Source organism: Octodon degus, unplaced genomic scaffold (assembly GCF_000260255.1).
Source record: "Octodon degus isolate 3935 unplaced genomic scaffold, OctDeg1.0 scaffold00121, whole genome shotgun sequence".
NCBI classification, from domain to species: Eukaryota; Metazoa; Chordata; class Mammalia; order Rodentia; family Octodontidae; genus Octodon; species Octodon degus.
In genome coordinates, this window is record NW_004524697.1 from 8,754,040 (window position 1) to 8,779,987 (window position 25,948).

The following is a 25,948-nucleotide window of genomic DNA, read 5'->3' on the forward strand; positions in this document are numbered from 1 at the left end:
TAAAATAATACAAAAGAAATTATTTTAACTTTTCACCTTAGAACTGAGAAGAATAAAAATGAGCTTTCAGTTTTAACTTTCTGCAATGTTGAGGTCTATGTAATTCTGCACAGTGACTGAAAAGATTTATATGACACTTAAATGTTGCCCTTAAGTTTCTGCTGTTGCCTTTCACAGTCTCTTCATTAGATGATAAGAAAGCTCCTAGACAGGAGAGAGTAGGCTCACTAAGACCTCACTTTTTATTTTTGAATAATGCCTTCTCAGTATTATCCATCTAGAAAGTGCTCCAATCTGGCTCCTTCACCACAATTTAATTTACATAATAATGCTGACAATTCTTAATCCCCAAATCGTGGTACTTTGAAGTTCAAAAGTAAAATCAGAAATATTTCCTGTTTCTCCTTAGATTTTTATCAACTATACATCTAGTGCACTCTCCAAACACAAACATTCCCTGCTAAGGCAATTGGCTTTAGGTGCCTTCTAAGAAGGCAAAAATGATTCTGGGGATCTTTCTCTGAGTTACAGTTGTGATATAAAATGTCCTTACCAAAGCTCATAGGTTCAGAGGTGGGGCTTTTCAAATGTAATTAGCTTATAAGGCTTCTGACTTCATCAGAAACTTAAACTATTGACAGATTTCTACTTTGATGACATTATTGGGAGGCAAGACAAATTTAGGAGGGGGCCTCATTCAATGAAGAAACCATGGGAACATGATTGTGAACTGTATCATGTCTCTGGTCCCTTCTTCTTTGGCTCTCTTTGGCCCTCTTTTCCTCTCTTTTTCCTTCTTCCCTCCCTTCCTCTCTCCCTGCCTCCCTCCCTCCCTTCCTTCTTTCCTTCCTTTCCTCCTCATCTCCCTCTTAGGAAGAGTCTCCTCCATTGCTAGGAACTACTTTTCCCAGATCTGCTTTTTATTTCCACAAGAAATACTTCCCCAATTCCAGCAACCAAGGCTAAATACTGTCACCTTAGATAAAAGTCTTTGTTTTGCAGGGCATTTTAATTTATTGTTTTTGTTCATTACATGTGGATTATAAAATCAGTGAATGGCAGCTTTTTTCTGTGACCTAACTTAACGTATGTTGACATATGGAACAAGACACCACTGTTGAAACCCAAAATCAGGAGAACAAAGTTTCCATTTGCTTTGAGTCTGTTTTTCATTCACTTTCCCTATCAGTGCCCAGTGGACTAACAGTTTGCTCCTAGCAGATATTAAATATAGAGCTATTCCTTGGCTCAAAAATTAAAATTAAATAAGAAAGAATCATTTCTATTGTGACACATCACTTAGACACGCTAACTTATGGATCATTTTTACATCTTGGTCAGCACAGTAAGCTGTATCAAGTTTCAGATTTGTAATTGTATTTGCTACAGTTTTATTTATAGAGTAACCCCTAACAGTCAGAAGAATGCAATGTGTAAGTGGAGCTCTTGAATTGCTGTAATTACACCTAAACAGGTTCAGTGATCCGTGATGAGGTATGGCCCCAGGGCAAATGAAGAAACACGTCAAGTACCAACATTGGCTCTCCAGAAAAGGTTGGAGACATTGAAAAGCTTTGACTGTGGAGGTACCTCAAACTGTTGAGTCAAATTCTTTTACCAATAGTTATTTCATAGTACTTTGCATAGTAAGTTAAGCTTCAAAAAAGCACATTGTTTTCCTCTGAAGACCTTTGCAGTGGGGTAGACTTGGTAGGAAGAAAACACAAAATGAAAGCCAATTTCTCTAGCTGGGGGAAAGCCTGTATTTGCTACTCAAATTATTTTTAGAGTTTTCTTCTTGCTAAAATTACTGAAATACAAAATAGGGAGTGACAAAAGTGTTGGGAAACCACTTTCAATTGACCTTGGCAAATAGTTAAGGAGTCCCCTGGGGGGACTTGCAAACTGAGGGGAATTGCTAAACAGTTTAAAGAGCAGCCAGAAAACAATGGCCAAAGAAGTTTGATTCTTGGAAAGCTCTCCAAATTGACAGTACTTCACAGTTGAGCAGACCTTCACAGCTTTGGGGCTTACAAAGAAAGGATGAGGAGATAAATTGTGGAGGGGGAGAGGTGGAAGGAAATCACTTTTGTTTGGCTTTGATCCATACCCTACAGCAGTAAGGGGGGGGGGAATGTGAAGTCAAAATTTCTAGAAAATTCTAATATAAAGAGTAAGGAGAAGTAACCACGGTTCCCTGGCAGTCTTCATCATGACTCTGATCACTGTCTGAGATACAAATCTAAAACTCCCTGTACAAATAGAGTCAGAAATACCGTTTATCTTCCATTACATATCTTTTCAAATTATTTGTTTGCCTATAATTTTGAAATGGTTCCTTCTTGTTAACGCTATACTATTTTGAGTACTTACCAGAAGGAAAGAAACATGCAGCATAAAGATTTTTTTAAAAAGGAAAATAGATTTAAAGATTTTGGTGAAGGCAGATTATAGGAAGTTTAGAGTGAAACAGTGACAATAAATGATACAAGAAAGCACCTTCACAAGTGTTTATAAATATGTTCATATCTATTAATATACTACAATATGACTGACAGTTTTAAATGCTTTCCATTTAATTGATCTACCACTCATAAATACTCTAGAGGCAGGTATTTTATTATTCCTAGTTTACTAGAAAGTTTACTAAGGTCCACAAAGTTTGAAAAACTTGCAAGATGACCCAACTAATGCGACAGAGACAAGACTCGTACTCTTGTTCAAAGAATTCATAATATCAGCTACTAGACGCTTCTAATGCTTGTTCCACAAGAAAACTTTTAATTTTAAATGGATCACTGGTGAGAATCCTATTTATTTTTGAGGCTTTTTTTTAAATACAGAAACTTGGGCCATTGAGATATGAACTGATGCTAAGGTCTAACTGGTACTGCAGCTTATGGGTAGATATCACGAAAGGTTCTAATCACTGAAAATTTCCAATGACAGTAATTCCCCTCATTTGCCTTGAATATCATGACTGCTTCTTGGTTCAGTATAGAACAGATATATCACAAACCTTAGCAAATGATCTCAGCAGCTTGTGGTCACTGGTTGGCCAGGAAGAGGCGGTAAGACTTCTTCTACCACTGTGTTGTTGTACACATGTATTAAATGTATTAAATGATGATTACACAAAACAGGGAACATATCTTCTGGGTTTGGTGATACCAAGTTATTCCATTTCACTGAGGTCTCTAGGAAGAGATTCAGTAGCCTTAATACTAATGGCCATGTTCTTATGCTAGAGGTACTTATCCTATAAAGTGAGAATTACAAGGGGACAGATATTGCTTTGGAGGTGGGGTTGGGTAACCATGGGAAGGCTAGAAAAGAGGGTAGAACATCAAGACAGACCACGCTCTTTAATTTCTTAGCTGCAAATATTGTCTTTAGAGGAGTCAGATAAGGCTGCATTTTTATTTTAGTGGAAGGCATCAGTATGTAGTTTATTCTCTTTAGTTTGTAGTTCAACCAAAATTTGAGGTTTTAGGGAGCATTTATTGGCCTCTGAGAAACAGAAAGGACTCGATTTCATAAACTCTATATGTAGAAAGAGAAGAGTTCATCTAGCATGCACACGGTCCTGGTTTTGACCCATAGCACCACTAAAAATATTAAAAATACTTTAAAAATATTTAAAATAAAATTTAAAGCTCAAAAGAATGGGAAAGCAAGAAACTAAATTAGATTTTGTTTCTTTATGGATTGTGCCTTAGACTTCAAAAATGATGCTGGAGGGGTTGGGGTGATAGGTCAGCAGTGTAAGCTCCTGTCTGGCAAGCACAAAGCCCTGACTTCAATCCTTGGTACCACAAAACAAAGACAAAAACAAAAACAAAACAAAATGATGCTGGAAGTGAGGCAGCTTGGTTGGTAAAATGGTGATGAACAACTTTTGCTAAGATTCCGGCCCCCTTTGGCTCAGTGTGTCTAAAATTAGGCTTTGTCTTACAAATGAGAAGCTCAGATACAGATTTTTCTAACTTCTCTCACAGAACTATGTCATAAAAGATCTTCGGCATAAGGCTGAATACATTCACTATTCTGTTGAAATACCACAAAATAAAAACAGAGAACATTTTTAAAGTTCTGCAATATAACTAAAATAGCCTAGAAACACTGATTAATGCTAGACTCATAAGACCAAATGACTAAGAACCAGACTATTCAATTCCCAACGCTAGCCACCAAGCTAGCGCCTGCATAAGTTTCGGGTACTAAATCTTGCTATTCATTAGAAACTTTGCTGCACTACTTAGCAAACACACAAAAGGGATAGTACAGTGAAATTAGAAAAATCATTATTTTTCAATATCATTTTTAAAAATAACAATTTATATTTGTGTTTCTTCTGTGTATCTTAAGACATAAAACACTGCAAATAATTGAAGCTCTCTGAATACTCTTTGTCCATCATATTCTTTTTATCCATGTAGCTATTATTACTTGTAATTTAGCATTCATCAATCCTGGGCATTTTTCTACATTCTTATTATGTTGTAGACCTGAGGTAGCACTATTTTGCAAATGAAACTTGAAATGAATAGACTTATTCATGAAATCTATGTGTACTTTTTTAACTTGTTTTTTTTTTCATATTGTGAACTTTAGGCTATTTTTATATGGAGAATTTTCATTTGTTCATTATATGAGTACATCATAATTTAACTTAATCATTTCTTCTTTGGTGAATAAATATTTAGATTCTGCATGCTTTTCTGGAAGAATGCTACTATGAAACCTCTTATACAGGTTTTCTGGCACCCATGAACCATGTGTCTTCCAGTTATACACTCAGGGGTGGAATTCATTCATGTAGATCTGCACCATGTATTTGTTGGGTATGTCTTACATGCTAGACAGGACTCTGGGCCAAGAATGAGCAAAATAGATAAAATCATTACACTCAAGGATTTGGTATTCTAGTGAAGGAACTATATAATGAAAACAACAGAAACAGGTAAATTGTACCATGTGTCAGATAAGTTCTGGGGGAAAAAACACATCACAGAGTGGAACAGAGAGGGGTGGGCAGGACCTGATGCCTTGCAAAGGGTAGCTGTGAGAGGCCATGATGGGAGGGTGACATCAAAAGGGACTTTGAGGTGAGAGAAGAAAGGGTAGAAAGAGGCAGTCCTGCATGGATCTTGGAGAAGAGCTTTCCAAACAGAAGGACAGAGGTACTGGGGCCCCAAGAAAGAATATCTAGCATGATGGAAGTGTAGGGAAGACGTCCGTGTGGCTCATGTAGATTTCTCAAGGATGAGTACCAGAGGATGAAGTCAGAGAAAGGAGTTCATTAGTATTTATGAAAAAAATCCTAAAAAAAGTGTATTTTGTTCTGAGTGAGATGGGAAGCCACTGGATGGTTCTGTGTAGGACATTTTCATTAAAAGAAAGTATGGTAGGTGCTGTACAGTGTATGATAACAAATATGGAAATGGAGAGATCTATTAGAGGGTAAGATGCACTTCAGCAAGAAGGATCGTGGTGGTCTAGACCACAGTCCCATCAGAAGAGGTGGGATGACATGGTCAGATGTTGGATATTAAAGGTAGAGCCAGGTGAATTTGTTTGATGGATTGGAAATAGGGTGGGAGAAAAGAAGAACCAAGGGGGACTCTGAGTCTCTTTCCTTGAACAGTTGCAAGGAGGGAAGACTTTTGTTTTGCTTTGTTTTTTATATGGAAAGTAGTTGGAGGGGTTCATCTTGGATTTTTAAGTACTTTTTTATTTTTGATATGATTCAATATGGCTATTTTTTATTAAAATGGAGAAGTCAAGTTGTTAATTAAGTGTTGCATAAAGTATCAGTGTATGTACATCTTAAACTTAAGTGTCACCCAATTGTTCTCCAAATTACTTAACCTATTATATATACAGAAACAATGTGTACATTGTCTAATTTTTTCATATTATTACTTTGATGGCACCATGTGTGACCTCACAATCAACTAGATTCATTAACAAGAACAATACTGGACTAAGCCCTCTGATCTTATTTTATGCTGAAGGTTCTGAATATTCATAAGCTATTGGCTGGTGGTGCAGTTGCCACATTTGCCAACCCTAGTAGTCAATAAATGGGACATATCACATTCTGACACCTTTAGAAAGAAAAAGGCATCAATGGATATTTTTGTAAATGTCACTGAGGTCATGGAAATTCCTACAGATGGAGTTGCACAGATTTGGTATGGATAATTCTATTGTTTGATTTTTGATAATGATCAAAGTCTCGCTAATGTAAACTAATTGGAGGCATTGGAGTTGCTGGGTTTTGATTATAAAAAGAAAGAATTTAATTAATTTTAACTACCCATATTCAATAAAGGTTTACAAGACTAATAATGATGACCTAATAGGCATCTTATGATCTGTTATGAATGACTGTATTTAGAGTATTAAAGCACATGTTTGGGCTATTGCTGGCTTTCACTTTTATTGCAGTAGGTGGATGTTTAAAAGTATTTTATCTTTTTTCCTTTTGTCTATATACACAATTACCTTACAATATAATCCAAATATCAGGACATGTTTGGACCATTGTCAGTAAGGGGGAACACCTTATTTGTAGTTATTTGGCAGAGCATATGCATTCGCTTTGAAAGGAACAAAACCTTTTTTTGTTTACATTGCCTATTATTAACTTACTGTAAAAAAGGGAATAACTATGAAGGGCTATGGTTTTCTTACACAGAAAAAATATTCTAGAAATTATTATGCTACTGTTGTCTTTGGAGATATTTGGTGTAGGAGTTCTATGCCTTGTGCAGTTTTAAATGTGGCAGCTCCTCTCAGCTCCATTCCTGGAGGAGGTCAGGAAGCCAGAGACAGCTAACAAGAAGCAAGGGCATGCAAAGACCTCTCACTGACCCACAGTACAGGACCAGGAGTCAGAAGATGTGAGTTGTGATGGTCTCTACGACTAAATGATCATTATCCTGTTACTTGGCATATCATTTTACAGTTGTCTTACAAGTAAGAGGTTTAAATATATAGTTGTTATAATAAAGTATTTTTGAAAGTCTGATGTGAAAATGTAAAAAAAATCAGAAGTAATTTTGAACTAAAAAGTTTCAGAATTCTTTTGTGTCTACTCACAAGTTGGGAGTGGAGAGAACAGGGAAGGTGAACATGGTTTTATGCTCTTCTGAAGTAGTGCATAAAGGATAGGAAATACTGGGACAAAATCAGAGAAATAGATGATTTCTGACATGCTTTATTAATGCAATAATTCAAATAGTTATAATTTGTATATCATTCAAACACTAGCTAAGTATAAAGCTTCAATTATTTTTACGCAGATTTTGTTCCATCAGCTTTACCTCCTTCTGCTGAGATTTTGTTACACATGCAAGAGTAAAGGGGGAAACAGAATTATTCTGCTCTATTTGCAGTCGACAGGTATCTAAGCAGGTGCTTTAGCCCACTGAGCTATCTGGCCCGCCCTTCCCTGGTGTTTCTAGACCAAGTAATTTCTATTTAAGGCACATTTAAGGATCTCTGGCCAACGGCTTTGTAGTCTCTATCCATGTGAATATAGCAATTTGTTTTCCTATTCTGAACCTAGCACAAATACAGTCATTAAAATCCTACCTCGTTTCCCTAAAATTGGGTCCCTATTTCCTGCTCTGTCGTTTGCCCTTCCAGAGCTATGGTTCTCCTTCCTCTTGTCTAACTCTCTAAGGGTCTGGTTTGTCCCGGTGCTCCAGGCGCTGCTGCGGATGGAACCCGATACCTGCTGCTGTGTTTGCCTCTGACGCATCCCTGTCTGTACACCTGAGCCCGTCTACTGACCACCAGGCACGCAGATCCTTCCCACACCCCTCCCCCGCCCAGGACAGCCACCAGCACTTTATTTATTTATTTATTTTCTTGGTGGAACTGGGGATTGAACTCAGGCCCTTGCGCTTGCCAGGGAAGTGCTTATTCTACTGAGCCATCTCCGCGGCCCCTCCACCAGCATTTTAGAGCTGCCTGTCTCTCCACTTAGCAACTTGGGCCTTTGCTTATTGCTTGCTTCAGATTGCCCTGACATCCATGCCTCTCCGTAAGTCTGGGATCCTGGGAGAAGGCGTTCCAGTTTAAAAGACTTTCCCAGTGTCTGCATGCCGGTTGCCCTGGACTGATGCAGCCTGAGCCAGATTCTAATGCCTCAGTGCAGGACCTTTTGCTTAAATGTTTTCTTCCTTCTACAAAATGTCCTTCCGAGATTTTAAGACTGTCACATGCCTTATGTGGTCAAAAGAGCTCAGTGTTCTTAGACTTGTGTTATGTATACAAATATGTGACGCAAATAACCAAGGTCTTTGAAACAGAAATGAAAAAGGAAGAAAAAGAAAAAGGCACAAACTTCAATGCGCATTTACATTTTCCCCTTTCAAATTAAAACTAAAATGAGGATACAAAAATGGTTAGCTAATTTTAAACAATGAAGCATTATATCAAAGGTTTAGTTTCAGAAAGGAATAATTTGCAATGTTCAATCACTATCTGTCATTGACTTTGGTACACTGAAAGATGACGAGAGAAAACTACTTGAGCGAATCACACTTGAGCTACCATCGAAATTAACCACTCCAGGACCCACGAGGGGAAAAAGGAGCCATACTAACTATGATTTTCAATGACCCTGAGAATTATAAAATGGTTAAGTGAATTTTTTCATACAGAAATTATGGTGTGCTCACTGAAATTGAACCTTCAATGCTAAATAAATTACTTTTTCTTATTTTTGAAAGGTTATGATATACTTGCATTGGGAATGCATTTGGAAGAGGGGTACTTTGGAAATATAGTATGTGGAACTGTATTTTATCTGAAAAGTGGTAGAACTGCTTTGCATGACATGCCAATGTATTCTTTGTTCCCCCAAATGGTGAGTTTTTAAAAATGTAAATAGAATCTAGAAGAAATAATTTCATTCCTTTTGGAAGAAAATGATAGGACAATAAAATTCTTATGGGAAACATAAATACAGACTTAAGAATGATATAATTATGTGAACATATTAAGAGGTTTTTTACTGCCCCCTGCTGTCAGTTTCAAAAAGAAATAACAGGAAAATGACTGCAAAAACTGACGGGGTGAATTAGTTAAACAAATTGGTTGGGAGAAAAAATACCTGTGTTTAATTGCACCACTTTCCAGCCAGTCATGCTAACGGTTACTTCATGCTCTGCAGGTAATGATTTGTAAAACTAAGAAACCAACACTACTAAAGTGTGTGTTAGCAACATAAGGGGAAGAGAATAGTTTGTTCTTTGTGAAATATTGTTAGTTTAAAAAATACCAGTGTTTCAATTTTTAACCAGTGAGGAAACTTTAACCATTTGGAAACTATACCATAGTTTTTTTTTTATAGTTTTCAAATTAAACTATTTTGCATTGGATTTTCAATGTGTATATAATTTAGGCAAAACATTCATTACCAATAAAAGGAAAACTGTAAACAAATCAGCAAGTGCTTGTTTCTGTGGCACACTCCTGCGCAGGATACCGCGGTTCGATCCCCGGCTCCACCTGCCTTACTAGACCTGCCCTTAAAGCAGCCTGAACCAGCAAGCCCCCCCCCCCAAAAATCCTTCTGTAACACACTCCTGAGAAAATTCTATTAGCGTTTGGCACCAAAAATGGAGAAATAAGAAATAACAAAGCTAACAGGTAATGCTAATGTAGTGACATCACTAATGAAATGTGGAGTTGTGAGAGGAAGGTCCAGAATCTGATTCTTGGTCTATACCCTTTTTGTACAGGAGAAGGTATAAAGTCAGAAGGTAAAGAGAAAAATGCCACAGAAAGTGCAGTGGGCCTGGTGCTGGGCAGCACTAAGCGCGAACACACCTGTCTTGTTGCACCTGCGCTCTGAGGTCCAGAGCCCGTGCATAAACAATGGGACCTCGGGTGCTCCCGACCTGCTTTACGTTTCCTTAGAAGAGTTCTGTCTTCTCTGGTTGCATCCCACTGGAGGTGTGCATGTGTGCTGTGTAAAGATACAGCACATGCTAAAAAGTAATACTGCATTATATGTTTTGGACTCCTTTTTTTTTTTTTTTTTTTTTTTTTTTTTCAGTACTGGGGATTGAACTCAGGACCCTGTGCTTGCCAGGGAAGAGCTTATTCTGTGGCGCTATCTCCCCAGACCCTGTACTCCTCTTATGGCTGGCTTTGACCCACTTTTTAGATGACACTCAAGGTCTCCTGATCACTTCTGACCCCCCTCAGCAGCTCACATTCAAATGTACACTTTTTTCAGTGCTTTGTACAAGTCAGCCTCACACGCCAGGTTACCCTGGTTGTTATGAAACCTATAACAGCCTCCTTGAGCTGCTCTTTGGTTGTCGTATCTTTTGATTTTGTTTTTCTGAGTTAGTAGCACAAATAATCGGTAATGACACGGAGATGGTGCCAGGGATACTGGATTTGCAAATTAAGGGGCTTTTTTCTTGCAGGCACTTGATGAAACTGTACCTCAGTGACCAAAGGACTAACTACACAGGAAGTCTTTTCTCCCCCAACCTTCAAAGAACAACAAAACCATTTGAAATTCGCAACACCAAGGTCTTACCTGACTTGAGGAGTTGGGTTCCCAGTGACTCTGCACTCCAAATGAATGCGACTTCCTTCCTCAGCTTCTTGGCTCCTCAGCTTCTGGATGAACCGAGGTGCTGAGGGGAAGTGGGGGGCCTTGGGAGGGTGCACATGAGCGGTGCTATTGCACTGTGGCCTGGGCACATCCGGGTCAGCCTGGCAGCAATGCCTGGCCTCAGGTAACTTGACTTCTGCTTCCGTCTCTTGATGGTCTCCTGTGGGGCTCTGGCTGGCCGAGGCAGTCATCATGGCTGATGGCTGATTTTTAGGAGACAGATACCCACTGTCTGGGGATGAGGACTCCCCATTTGGGCTCCTGTTTCTCGGTTTTACCCCTCTAAAGATGGATGTCAGCTCCTCAATGAAGTTAGCCGCCTTGTCACACAGCTCACTCTGGGGCCCAGCCTTGCTCTGATGTGCTGGTTTGGGCTTTGTATTTGTGTTGGGAGTTTTTGCACCCCGTTTGCCGGCCTTTCTGAGGCTCCGGATATAACTGGGCCTAGCAAACTGGGGAGACATGGCTGATTTCCTTCTTGAAATGGGTGAAGAGATCCTCTCATTTGGTTCTTCTGCTGGAGGCTTGATAGGCGTTGGTTTATGATTCTGAGGTTTTCCTGAGGAGGATTGCTTGCTCAGTTTGGTCTCCTTGTGCGAAGGATTTTCACAGCAGCTGACAGGAGAGGTGTTGAAAATCTGTGAGATCTCTTTCTCCGAGTCGAAATCCTCTGTTTCAGAGTCCGCTATGGCTCTCCGGGCCAGGTCAAGGCTCTTATTTATCTCTTCCTGGCTGAGGAAAGCGGACAGCCCCGGGAAGAAGTCAGCATTCTTACTTTCTTCCTGCATGTCTGATAAGGAATCATAGAAGGAGTCATGGGAGGAAGTTTCTGACATATCTGAATCGTCTTCATACACTCTCTGCTCTCCACAGGAAGCCCAGTGGCCCTGAATCCTGTTTTCTTCTTGTGTTCTGAAAGGCAACGTAGAATTGTTAGAAGCAATGGTTTTTCCATTACACTACAAATCTGCTAATTGAGAGAACGAATATATCAGTTTTCTCATTGCATGAGTTAGAAGAAAGAGAAAATATATATGTGTTTATCATTTATTAGCTTAATATTTCAGTGAGTATCAGGGTTATAAGTGAATATCAAGTGTCTCGCTAAGCAGTATTGAGTAATTAAAGTGAGAGATAGCTACAGCAGGTGTGATTTGTGTCGAAGGACATTCTGCGCTTCTTCTAGGCTCCTTCCCATCCACACACCTCACTAAATCTCCCGTTTCATGGATGTTAAGAGATCACCAGCTTGTTGGTATTTTTAGCACTCCTGACTTTGATTATCTGACCCTAAACCATAAAATATATTTTAATCATTCCAATGTTCATTTGCTTTTGGTCTTCAAATGAGCTATTTGTACCTTTATTGCCTTCTCCTTTTCCTGTGGCTGGTGAAGCTCATTTACGTTCATTCATTCAACATTGCTCCAATAGATAGTAAGTTCATGAAATTTCAGGTGCTGAGGGGATAGCTGTGCTCCAGACCAGGTATTTACAAACTTTCTGCTAAGGGCCAGCTAGTAAATTAATTGATTAATTAATTAAACTTTATTTTGTGGCTCTTGTAATTGCCAAACTTGCCATGGTGGTGAAAAATCAGCCACATGAATGAGCACAACCGTGTGCCAAGAAGACTTTACTTGTGGACATTGATTTTTGAGTTTTATGATAGTTTTACTATAAAAAAAATTCTTTTTTTTTTTTTTTTTGGTTTTTTAGGAAAGAGTCTACAGGGTGGTCAGGGTCTCCCTACTGGATCTGATTCATAGTGATCTGCCTGTTTATAGCCTCCTGAGAGCTGGGATTACAGGTGTGAGTCACCACACCCAGTCTCCTTTTTTGGATTTTTTTTTTTTTTACATTGTTTTTGAACTGTAAAACAAAAACACAAAAACAAATTAAAAAGAAAATCCCAAACCATTCTTAGGTTTTCACGTTGTACAAGACGTGCAGCTGGAGGGATTTGGTCCAGAAGATGAAATTTACTGACTGTTGATCCCGAATAGTGACCCAGTCCTTATGTCAGTAACATGAAGGAGATGGAAAGACATTAAACAAATGTTATAGAGATAATAGGAGAGTTTGACAGGGCTCTGAGGGGAGAGAAAAGTGTTTGGGAGCTGTGAAGGCCTAATCTAATCTTGAAGGACATGTACCAGCACTGTGTGTTTTTAAAGACATTAATATAGCAAAATCATAAAAATTAAATAAAAGGTGTTTCATTATTTATTAAACAATTGGGCATCAATTTCAATCTTATCATTCTTTGAATTAAATATCAGGAGGCAATGACCTCTCCTTGCTCCAAGGGTGCTATTATTTTATAGAATAATAGGAGAAATGATCTAGGAAACTACACAATCGATCTTTGGCTCAACATTAAGTCAAATAGTTAGTGAAAGAAGCTCCCTGGGTATGGCAAAGCTCAACTTCATAGGCTGTGTCAGGAGCAAAGGTGGTGAGTCCTTCGCTAGGACTCGTGTCTCACAGGTCTGAACTGGGGGGCCTGTTTCGAAGCAGGTTGGCATCTAGGGGACTCACTGCTTTCAAACAATAGCAAGCAAGAGTTGAAAGGGCTTCCTAGAAATCTATCTCAAAATGTACCACCACATAGGATGTCAGGATTCATAGAGTCTGTTAATTCTACCAAAGACATTTAATCAGAGATCCTAAAGTTAATATCAACCTACTGAATGTTCTTTATTTCAATGTCGTACTGTTGTCTTAGATGTCTTTTTAGAAAAATTGCTTGCTTTCTCATGCCTGAATTCCAAGTTTTTCCCATGCTAATCCTCCTCTGACTTCTAAAATATGTTTCCCACAATTTTTGTGGTAAATCTACCAGAGTGCTCTGATCATTGTTACCTTCTTTATTAAACTAAATGTTATTCTAATTCCTTGTTTTGTCTGTATTTCACTATGTAACCATCCTAGTTTTTCTCTGATTTTTAAAATAATCCCAAAATCATTTATGAGGAAAAGTTGTATTTAGTACATTTTGAATTCTTGAATATGTTTTGTTCACAGGAAACAGTTATTTAAATTATAATTTTGAAAACCCAAGCCACAGAAAATACAAACTAGTAGAAAAGGAATATGCATTCAAGATTCTATTTAACTAATTAGTGACTAGTAACATTTTACAACTAAAACTAGTAACATTTTACACACACACACACACACACACACACACACACACATATATATATGCAACTAAGGATGCTATAATAAACTCACTAGTTGATTTGTAACTGATTAATATCCATAGAGCAATAAAACATGGTATTAGAAATAATTTACACAACAATATGCTTACTGGAATAAATAATTTGTGTGTCTATGAAGAAGTTATAATTTGCATCCAAACTTTCTATAACTTACAGAGTTGTCCAATTGCCTCCTTGAAGACAATGAACACAAGGCACAGGCCCTCATAGAGTGGGGAGGCCCTGAAACGTCCGTAGGAGCCCATCCTGCATTTTATGGAAAGAACATTGTGTTGTTTTGTCTATTTAGAAGCTATTATAGTTTATTTCAGGAAGGCAGGTTTGTTCCCTCAGTACATCAGCAACCTTGGTAGCTAACATGTGAAGAAGCCAGGGTCAGGATCAGCTCCTGTCATGTGTGAAGAGATAAAAGATAGCATAAACACAAAGGACACCTGACAGTGGGAAGGGAATGATTGTTGGCCTAAAAGCATTCTTGTGTGCCTAATACAAAACATAGTATTTTCATTTCTGGAAGTTTATTTTTCCTTGGGACATGAACCACTTGTTTTATGATTGGAATTTGGTTTTGTATTGAGCTCAGTGCAGAAAGAGATTTTGTATCTACTATACCTAGAATAGAGGAAGGTGATAATCCAAGGAGATAACTTGAAACATAAATGGAAATAGGCGCACCACAGGCAAAGGGACTTATTCCAATTGTATTCACGGTGTGTCTACTACATGCCCAGCAATGTATCATGGAGTAGGACATAACTTAGGAAAGGACAAGCTTTTAGCCCTCATAGAACTTAGTCAGAGGCAGATACACCTAAGTAAGATGCACATACAACTTATTGCTTCAGGGTTATAGTGAGAAAAGAATGAAGTGCTGTGATAGCATCCAGAGGGGACAGCAGGGGAAGGGTCAGGCGAAGTGTCCTAATTAAGACTCAGGACATATGAGGACTTATACTGTAATGTCATGTAACTCAGTAGTGTCCCAAATTTTCTGATCAAGGAGATTGTGGGGCCAAAGAAGAAAGTGATCGATGATGTAGAGTGTGCCTAAAGAGAGTCACATGGAGAGAAAACATTCTCTCAGGCTTTCACAGAGAGCACATTGGCCAAGCAATGGCCATGACTCATCCACATGGCTGACACTGACAAAGATTCTACAATCTGAGGTACAGGATCTCAGGATAAATCCTGAGGGGATTTCACTGACGTTATCAGATCCAAAAGCTGCAACCTTTGTTGCATAGGTCTTGCTTTATCTTGGTCTTAATCATCCAGCAGAAAAGTATAAAAATGAAGTATAAGAAATAAAGCTGTGGTGTTATGTTGAGCTGTAGGGGACTCAGGTCAACAATTTCTGACACTGCCAGTGAAGCGGAAGACCCATTACTATTATGAACTACTGGACTCTTTTAGAATATTTTGCGGCATTAGCACACCTATAATATTCAAATGACAGAACCAAACAAATAGTGGATACAGATGAATGCCCATTTTGTATCTATGTATTCAAAATGGGTAGGATAGATATATAGTTACATTCTCTTAATGAATAGAGGGATTTGTTCTAATAATAGTGTTTGTAAATAGGATATCATGTCCGCATCTTGTACAGCAAATAACTACTAGGAAGAGAGTATGAAATGTGTTAATTATTGAAACTGTCATACCAATTTGATTTGAAACTGTCTCATTGCTATATGTCTCTCAATAAAATTATGCGAAAAAAAGAAAATGATATTTGCTGGTTGATCACATGCAGAGATGGTGCAGAGGCAGGATTATAGATTTCTTACTTTAGCAAAGTGAACATTGCCATTAAATAATGCACTGCAAGTGGAAGAATTGAGTTTTAAGGAAAAAAAATCAGCTTACTTTTGAGCTATTTGCATTTGAGAGAGCTCTGGTGTTGATATCCAGAAGGCAATCGGAGATGTTTATATTGGTCTATGGTTGGCTCCTTAAAGCACAAGAGTGAATAAGGCTTCTCACTGGGAATGAGGGAGCAAAGAAAAGAATCCTCAGAACTTTGGAGGGAAACCAAGACAGTGGTGTCATGGAAATTAGAGAAGAAAATGTCACGGGAGTGTTGGGAGTGTCACTTCTATTTTACCAACTGAGAAGATTTAGCACCATTCACAACAGCATCTCCCTGTATGCACCAGAGACTAACAAGCACACTTCTATCAGAAGGAAATATAAATTGCAAATACAGTTGATGATTTTGAGATTTAGAAAGAAAGAGAGATAGAAAGCAATAGTAGAACCAAAAGGTGGATTCTAATAGAATTTTTTTTTTTGCTTCTTTCTCTCTTGTTTTTGTTTTTCTTTTTGTTGTTGTTTTTAGGGAGAGACATATTTCTGAAGGGACACCCTTCCATTTCAAAGGAGTTAGTAGGTGGTCAGAAGCTCAAAATAAGACAACAAGGATGGCGTATAGTCCCAGTCTCCAAGGATGTGAGAAGAAATGAACTGTCATAGCACAAATGGAGTATTTGGTTTCAGGTAGGAGCAGGACAGTTCTTTCTGTTACCAGTTTAACGATAACCCACAACCGTCGGATCAACTCTTTCTGTTATCAAAAGAGAAAAGCAATAAAGGGCATACTTGTCTATGGACACATAAACATTGTGTGTGAGTGAAAGTGTGCATATGTGTGTGTGTGTGTGTGTGTGTGTGTGTGTGTGTGTGTGTTGGGAGAAAAGGTAGCTCTTTCCTTGAAACTCTTGTGTATTTAAAAATTTATGGAGACAAGAAATAAAAAATAATTTGAATTACTTGTAAGGAAAGGGAAAAGATTTTCGGAGATAAATTTGTAGGCACAACAAAGACTTAGCTGAAGTTAGATGTGATGCATTGACGTCATCTGTAACTTGTCACTGTACAGTTCTCACCAGCACAGCTCGTCAGGCCCGGTAAAGGTGTGGCCACAAATGATCCAGGTTCTGACATGCACATAGAGGAGGAAGAAATAAGCAGGGCTGCTGAGAGCGGAGGAACCTATGCCAGACTGGGATTCTTGAGTAGAGACTTGAGCATGGAGAAATTAAGGGAAAACAAGGGAAGCTATGAGGAGACTAACGAAATGAGCAACTGAGAAGTATGCAGTAAGAGAGGGACATGTTCAAAAATGAATATTGAGGAGGTAGAATTTTCTGACTTTCGAATGCATTGTTTTAAAAATAAAGTACATTTTATTTCTTTTGTCAGATTTTAATTTTATCATATATATTATATATAATAAATATGTATGATGGTTTAAATAGTCTGTGTAAGGCATACAATTGGAGATTTGATAAGCATAAACATGTGAAAGTACCATCACACCCTCATTAACATACTCCTCAGATATTTACTTGTTTCTTTACAGTGAGAGACAGTTATATTTTCTTTTCTTTTTGGTGGGAATGCTTATGTTCTACCTTCCTAACCACAGGTTGCAGATGGTGATGTCACTGACTATTTGTCTAGAACAATGACACGATTGAGTAGAGAAAACAGACTACGTGGTACAGCATTTATATGGACTTTTATGGAGAAAAATTGCCAAACCATACTGTAAAGAACTAATTACCTAATGGATTCATGCAATATACATTGAAAACTAGTGGTGGTATGCCAAGCATTGGGGTGTGTGCCTATAATCCCAGCACTCTGGAGGCTGAGGCAGGAGGATTATTGTAAATTTAAGACCAGTGTGGGCTACAAAGTGAGCTCAAGGCTGGCCTGAGCTGCATAGTGAGACCTGGTCTCAAAAGACAAAAATTAATTAACTAATTAATTATAAAACTAGTGGTGATAAAAGAGTAGCTAGTGGTAGGCTGCTTACCAGGAGGTGAGGATTGTGCCAAGAATTGTTCTGTAGATTATTTCACTTAAAATCTTCACAACAGGCCAGAATTTAGAAAGAAGGAAATCTAGGTGGACCTTCTGAGAAAGAGGGCCGAGATTCAGGCCCAGGCAGTGGCTGCAGAGCTTGGGGTCTTACCCATGCACTTCAGCCCCATTACCTTATGGTTTCACAGCTGAGACCCCTGAGCAATATCTGAGACTAATAAAGCCAAGGATTTAAAGTCGGAGTTCCACTGTGAATTCCATCACATTTCAGTGCTAAATGAGCATAGCGTGATACATTTTAAAGCTTCATGAACAGCACTGTAGAGGGAAGCTTGCAGCAAACCTTACCTGATGAAAAATGTTCAGTTTTTATTGTTACACAGGGAGTGTTTGCTGGAGGCGTATTATCTCACCTGCTTATTAACTTATATTTTGGTTTTAAGGAGGCGCCATCTGACAGGATCCAGTTGTCAGGATTAGATGTAGCTTAGAAAATGCTTGCATAGTGAAAAAGAAAATAATAGCTTTATGGCATATCTGGTTCAGATTTAATTTGCAAGGTAGCAGTTTCTGCTGGAACACGTATGTGGTCTGGGAAAAAGGCTCATGTGGCATGGGTGAGCTCCTAGTGTGGGAGGTTTCCAGGTGGCCCCACTTTGCTGAAAAACTGTGCTGCAGAGATTTCCATGTCAGTCAACACCCCAAAATTAAAAGGTCATAATCAAAGGGAATGAAGCACCTCTGCATACGTCTTCATTATTTGCCTGAGATCTTATGTCAGCGTGCTTGGCAAGTCAATGCTGGTGGGATAGATGCAGAAAAGACAGTGGACTGAAAAAGCCCATTTCTACTGCTGTTAGTAAGTAAAGAGGAATTGAAGAAAATGTCAAGAACACTAATGTGCTTCTACCTTGGAAAGTAATATTAAAGCATTTTTAAATTTTGAGGAATAAAGGTGTCTTGTTCACCTTTGGATATTTCCTGTCTCCTGTCTCTATAGTTTTACTTTTCTTCAAGGAAATTGAATTGCCTGGAAATTATTTTCTTCTTTTTCTCCTCCGTGTATTCAAAGTGGCTAGGATAGATATATAGTTGCATTCTCTTAATAAATAGAGTGATTTGTTCCAATGGTGTTTGTAGATAGGATATCATGTCCGCATCTTGTACAGCAATTAACCACTAGGAAGAATGTATGCAATGTGTTAATTATTGAAACTGTCCTATCAATTTGAAAAAAAAATAAAGTTCAGCTTAATTATAGTTTCCCCTAAAACTCATAAGTCATAGCTATTCTCTAATTTCTTTGAAATTGTATAGTTCTGGTTTCTTTTCTTTAAGAAAAACGACCTTTCTTGGCCCAGCCCACTTGATAGCTAGACACTTCTGTTCACTTCCCGGTCCTGGAAGGGTAAATTAAACATGAGCTCGATGGAACAATTGCTTATTTGAGCTAGAGAAGCTTCAAGAAGGACAAAGATGGGGCAAATATAGCTTCTTTGCTTTAATGGTTCCTTACCTCACTAGGAGGGATCAGTCACAAATGAAGAGCCACTTAACCAATAGCTATTACAGTAAAAGATCAAATATGATGAAGGAAATCATACTGACAAAATTGGTCATGTCACTCCTTTCCGCCTTTTGTTGCTGTACCTTCTGTAGTTCCTAAGGGAACCTCCAAAGCACAATTGCAGGTTCGAGATGTCTGCGGACAATCGGTCCTCATGGCTACTCTCCAGCCTCACCTTTTGTCATCGCTGATATACGCTGCACTCAACCCTTGCTGGCCTGCTGCTATTTTGGGATATTTCAGGTTCTTTCATCTCTTCATAAATTTTCACATGCGGTTGTTTTTATTTAGTGTACTCTCCTCTTCTTTTCCAAATTCCAGTTCCTTGAATACTTTATTAAGTTCCATTTTTCCTGGGAATCTCTAACCAATGTAACTTGCTCCTTCTGGGAATGACACTTTCCGTGGTATTTTATTATTGTGTTCATTTTAATCAATTATAAATATATGTTTAGAGACTTTCCTCACTGGACTGTGACCACTGCAAAAGCAGTAGTTATGATGACATATCTGTGTGAATAACGCATAGATGGTGTTTGGGTCATGGCGGCTGGTAGAGAGAAACTAAGATAAGTTTGATATTTGCAAATGTGGTTTGAACCCTGGGTAGCATCTGACAGCTGTTTCCTTTCCTCCTCTTACTCTGAGTCACCTAAGTCCCATCACAGCATTTTTCAGAATTGTCTTCTCTTCTATAAAACAATATTTTACTCTCTACTCTGCATTTTGGAGATTCACTTTGAAATGATTCAAAAAGATGTGAAATTGCACATGATAATGGGGGTGCTAGGCAATATTCGATACATATACACATCATATAAAGCTTAACTCATGCTAATATATTTATTTGCAAAAGTAAATTTCTTTCTGGAAAAAATCTCTCAAAATCCCTTCCTGTAGGTACTTGAAATGTGCAGTGTATTCTTGTTATCGGTAATGAGCTGACTGTGAGACAGGGTGGCAGAACTTGCCCTTAACTGTGACTCAGGACCTGCTGATTAACAATTCCCAAACTTCCCCTGCCCCTGTTCTCCCCAGCCGTTGCCAACCTCTATTCTACTCTCAACTTTTGTGAGAACTTTTCAAAATTCCATCTAAGAATGAGAGGACACAGTACTTGTCTTTCTGTGTCTGGCTTATTTAGCCTAGCATAGTTATCTCCAACATTATCCATGTTGCCACAAAGGATAGGATTTCTTCTTCCTTTTTAAGTGCATATTTTCTTTATACATCCTCAGATGATGGACATCTGGGCTGTTCCCATGTCTTGACAATGGTGAATAGTCCTGCAGCAGGCAGGGGAGTGCAGAGATCTCTCTCAGGCGTGGTCATTTCATTTCCTCTGTGTACAATATATGCCAGGGAGTGGGGTTGCTGGATAACATGCTAGGTCTAATTTTAAGCTTTTGAGGAAACTCCATACTTTTTTCCATCATAGTTGGACTACTTTGTGTTCCTAGAAAGCATGCAAAGTTTTACTTTTCTCAGTGTTTTCATCAGCACTTTTTAGCTTTAGATTTTTTTTACATAATAGCTCCTCTTATTAATATGATATGGCTTAGATTTGTATTTCCTGGGTGATTATTGATGTGCATTTTTCATACATCTGTTGGCTGTTGGCATGTCTTTTTCTGGGAAATATCTAGATAGAGTGCCAATTTTTTTATTTCTTGTATTTTAGGAAAGGGTCTACAGGGTCTCACTGCATAGATTGGACTCATAGTGATCCTCCTGTTTACAGCCTCCCAGGTTCTGGGATTACAGGAGCATGCCACTGCACTCAGTCTCAATGCCAGCTCAGCTCAACCCCCGCCCCCCCGGGAGGGGTGGTGCAGGGCAGACGAGACAGGCCTGGGAATTGACCTTCCAGCCTCTGTGTCTGCCTAAGCAGGCGCTTTAATTCGCTGAGCTATTTGGCCGGCACTAGAATGCCAATTTTTAAATTGAATATTTGAGAAGCTTGTTTTTGAGAGTTGAGATTTCTTATAAATTCTGAATATTAACTCCTTGTCAGATATATAGTTGTGAATATCTTCTCTCATTCTATATGTTCTATTTCTATTTCAGTTTGTTGTTTCCTTTGGTGTGGATAAGCTTTTTAGTTTGCTAACACATTCGCCTATTTTTGTTTCTATTTCCTGTACTTTCATAGTCTTGTCCCAAAATTTCTTGCTCATTCCTGTATCCTGAACTGTTTTTCCTATTTTCCTCTAGAAGTCTTATAGTTTTATATCCTACTTTTAGATCTTCAATGCATTTTGAGTTCTGTTTTGTTTTTGGAAACCAGTAAGACCTGTGTCTACTTTAATTTTTCTGTATGTGCCTGTCCAGTTTTCCCAATACTGTCTGCTGAAAAGATTGTCCTTTCTCCAGTGTATAGTCTTAGCACTTGTGTAAGAACTCAGGTGACCAGAGGTGCCTGGGTTTACTTCCACATGGTTTGTTCTTTTCCATTAGCCTATGTGTCTGTTTCTATGCCCGCATCTAGATCATTTGATTACTTTAGCTTTGTAGTAAGACATGAAATCAGATAGTGTAATGTCTCCTATTGATTTTTTTGTCTAGCTAGCTATAGTTATTTGTGTTCTTTTTTGTGATTTTATAGAAATTTTAGACTCTTTCTAATACATAAAGAATGCCATTTATTTTTAGCAGGAATTCTATTGAATCTGTACATTGCTTTGGGTAACATGGCTATTTTAACAATATTACTTTTTGCAATATTTGCATACCATTTCCAGGAATGTGAGGTGTCTCTCCACATTTTGTATCTTCAACTCCTTTCTTCAATGTTTTCTGATTTTCAGGGTAGATATCTTTCACCTCACTGATTAAATTTATTCCTACATTTTCTTTATCTATCTATCATCATGTCTGTAGTTATTATAAATGAGATTGCAATTTTGATTTCTGTTTCAAATGATTTGTTGTTGGCACACAGCAATGCTATTGATTTTTTTTTTTTACCCTGCAATTTTGACAGTTTCTGATTTTTTTGAGTCATGGTTTTGGAGTTTTCTATAAATAAGATAATAGAAGTACAAATATTTTTACTGAAAATGTGTATGTATTTGGTTATTTTCTGTGTTACCTCAGTAAGCACTGAATTACTGATTTTTGAGGGTCTGTTATGTCTGGGTTCCTCTTGGATGAGCTGAGGACATAGCTGTAAGACGGCTTCACTGCCTTAAGGAGACAGCACTTGTCAGCCAGTTTGTTGGTGACTGGGATTTGAACTCAGAGCTCCGCACATGCTAGCCATGTGCTCCATCACTGAGTTGCACCCCCACCCTGAGAGTCTACATTCTAGTAAGAGAAAAGATGTAAGTAATAAAATGAAAAAGAACTTTTGGTTCTCAATTTCTTACACTTAGCATGGTCCCGCACTGCTGGATTGACTGTAAGCAGCTGTGTTATGCTTCTACTGTGTACAGCCTCAGTCGGAGGAGTCCCAAGAAGAGGACACGCTCAGGTCAGTGGCGCTTCAGCTTCCTTCGAACTGTGCCTAAGGGCAGCTGCTGCGTCACCTCTTGCTGGGTGAATGTTGACATTTATTCATAATGTCACACTCTTAACCTTAAGCAGACGTGTGGTAGAGCAAAGGTTGGGAGGGCTGGCCCACGCGGTCAAGCTCTACAGGGTCCTGCCCTTCACCAGCTATCCCCAGGCCAGCAATGACCAGGCCACGGCCTGCGTCTCAGCCCTCCAGCTTTTACATGAAAACTTCAATTGTCACCTATTTTGATGATACCCTTTGCTTATTTAATTCTTTCTTAAAGATTTTTTATGCCATTTAATTTATAGCTTGCTTTTAGTTGTAAATTTATGGTTCACACTTTCTCCCTAAGATTGTACCATCTGGGGTTTCCTGTTGTACTGTCAAATATAGCTATGTCAGCAAATTTTCCATGAACACCTTATATTTGGTAAGTGTGTCATGAATCCTGACGTATATAATTTTATATCTTAAAGTATCTTGGAAGTACTATCCTAATATTTTGGAAAACATTTTATTTTTTAGTTCTTAAATAGGTAGTACACATAAGTGTACCTTATTATATGCACCTATGAATATACAGATGGCAGAACAGATAGACAAATCATAAAATTACTTTCAAGGTTTTTGATTGGGGCCTAGGAGATAGCTCAGCAGCGTAAGAGCCTGCCTGGAAAGCGCAAGGTCCTGAGTTCGATTCTTGGTACAAAAAGCAAAAACAAAGAACAAAAAAGTTGACTTTTGGGGTCAGATTATCTGAAAGTCAGACCCATGACACTTGGATCTTTTATGTTGTCAGTGACAAATGCATGCAGGGCTCCTTAACTATATAATTCCTTTGAAGGCACTGTTGACTGTGGAAATGAGAAAGGTTATTTATTTATTTATTACTATGAAAGAACTTGGGGAGGACAAAGCATAATATATATGTACAAGAAGCTGTCAAGTTTAGGAGAATGGCTGCAAACAACGGAAGCTGGGCTCCCTGAGGATTTTCCACCGTGTAGCTTTTGACTCGCACACTTTCACAGACCAATTTATTAAGCACATATTATTTTTCTATTTTATTATTTCTGTTACTAAAACTACAGCTCCCCTCAAAAAATGTTAACTATTTGGCCAAATTTGAACCATGAGAAAGTGACAGACTAGGGACTGAAATTTTCATTTAACTGCAAATTTTCTTCTTCCATTAGGGATACAATGGGAAATTACTTAGAATTTAATGGGGCAGGATGTCTGTATACTGTCCAAAGAACACTTTTAGAGATACTGGGAGTGCTATTCTTCTGGAATAAAATGTTTGATGTTAGAAAAAGGCTCCAAAGGTCACTCAAGGTCATTTACCCCCATCGTCAAGCACTTTGCAGAAACAAGCAGGTCCATCAATGTTTCACCTATAATACAAATTAAGTGAGGACTAGAAATGCGAATGTTTAGAACAGAGACCAAACAGTTCAGCGGATTATCTCTGTGGCAGGACTAGGCAGTGGTGGATTTGAGGGGTGAGAAAAGCACTAATATTATAAGTGACTTTAAATTTAGCAGTTTCATCTTTGTATTTTCATGTTTAATCAATTACTAAAAATAATACAAGGTGTTGATTCGAAGATTTGATACTGCAAATATTTTACAGTGAAAAATCAATGTTACAAATTGTTATCAATGTTATTTAATTTTGTCTTTTTAGAAGCGTGGCTGACCCCTAGATTAAATCTGTTGCCCACTTGTTCCTTGCTTCCTCTCTCCTTTCCTTTCAGTAATGTTCTTTTTACTGCGAGTTGCCCCACCTCTTACACTGTAGGGCTCAAGTCAGTTGTAAAAATGATGAAATCTTGCATTTGATGCAAAAAATGCAGACAATTTTGTATTTTTATTCAATATGCAGGGTTCTTTTCCTTCATAATCATCAGGCAAAATGACACTCCAGGAATGTATGTCGTATTTATTCTACAGTTGTAAATGTGCCTTCAAATAAGATATTTTATCTCAGTTTCAGAGATAGAATCATCATAGGTCATGTAACGTTTGAACAGCCGTAAGACTATTTTACAGAAAATAATGACTGGAGTCACCCTTGGTGTCCTTTGTATGGTGTTTGCCCAGCATATTGAAGCAGTTGCAAAAGTCTGGTCTAGGCTTTACCTTTAGTTTATCCACTTCTTGCTTAAAGTCAAAATCTACCTACTGATTTTGTTTCTATATTTTCTAAAATAGTGAGTTAGCAGTTATAAAGTAGCTAGAGCTTCCTCAGCCAGTCATAGGGTTTTTCTGGCTAGAATTTAATCAGGATGAGCTATTGTCTTTAGATGGCCTGAATGCCCACCTGGCACTCCCAGATGACAGTACCCTCTCATAGCCTCCGCACATACCGTGAGAAAGAAATGGAGACTAATTTGGGCCATGTGGATTCCAGCAGGTATCTTTTAAAAAGCTTGTCAGATGTACTCATGGACCTGAAATCTGTTTCCTCTTACAGTCCTTTTTCTTAAGGCAAATAAGTTGAAGGAATTATAATTGTCTAGTGTAGTGTAGATTGTCATTCTGCTGTGTTAACGAGTAAGTTTCAATGTTTGGTTTTAGCAATGAAAGAGATGTTGGATAGACAGTTGACACAGAGCCCCTGAGATACAGACCCTCGGCCATAGCAGCCAGGGTGGGAGAGGGCTATGGAGTTCGAGGAATGTGTTATATCATTTATTTATGGAGCGGACACTGGCTAGGTTGATCTCATAAGCCCTATTACTGTGTATGATTATTATTTTAAAATACTGATTTTAAAATTCTGAATTCTTAAACTGAATATTCAAGTCCTTTAGAAGAAAAGTGAAGCTATCCTTATCATGTAAAAGGAATTTAATCCCTCTATGTACATGACTAAATAGATTTTGAATAGTTTCATATTTTTATAATATAAAACATCAAGAAAGCCTATTGCCAAGAAATAGGCGTTAGTTTGGTGACAATATTCATAAGTATAAGGCTATTAGTACTCTCAGTAAATATTAAAAAATAATATGAGCCTGAGATCATTCTGCATCAACATCATGTATAGGATGCAAGACAAATTCATGACTAATTTAAAACAACACAATAGCCATTCATCGGTTGATGGGCATCTGGGTTGTTTAAGAGGAGCTGAAGGGACGGGAAGGCATGAATGGGAGGAATAA

The 25,948-nt window shown here is 38.2% G+C and overlaps 1 protein-coding gene across 5 annotated transcripts in view; it reads right to left on the bottom strand.

Annotated features, from left to right (window-relative positions):
• The window catches only part of Palld (palladin, cytoskeletal associated protein), a 416,234-nt gene that overhangs the window by 389,424 nt on the left and 862 nt on the right, over positions 1-25,948 (bottom strand). For 4 of the 5 annotated variants that reach the window (XM_023700093.1, XM_023700092.1, XM_023700091.1 and 1 more), the window contains exons 1-2: positions 15,751-15,820; positions 10,574-11,563 (exon numbers count right to left, since the gene is read on the bottom strand). In XM_023700093.1, coding sequence (XP_023555861.1) covers positions 10,574-11,563; positions 15,751-15,767 — 1,007 coding nt within the window. In that variant the 5' untranslated portion in view covers positions 15,768-15,820. Of the gene's footprint in view, positions 1-10,573; positions 11,564-15,750; positions 15,821-25,948 lie in introns of those variants that run through there. The other variant, XM_004640245.2, reaches the window with a different exon arrangement.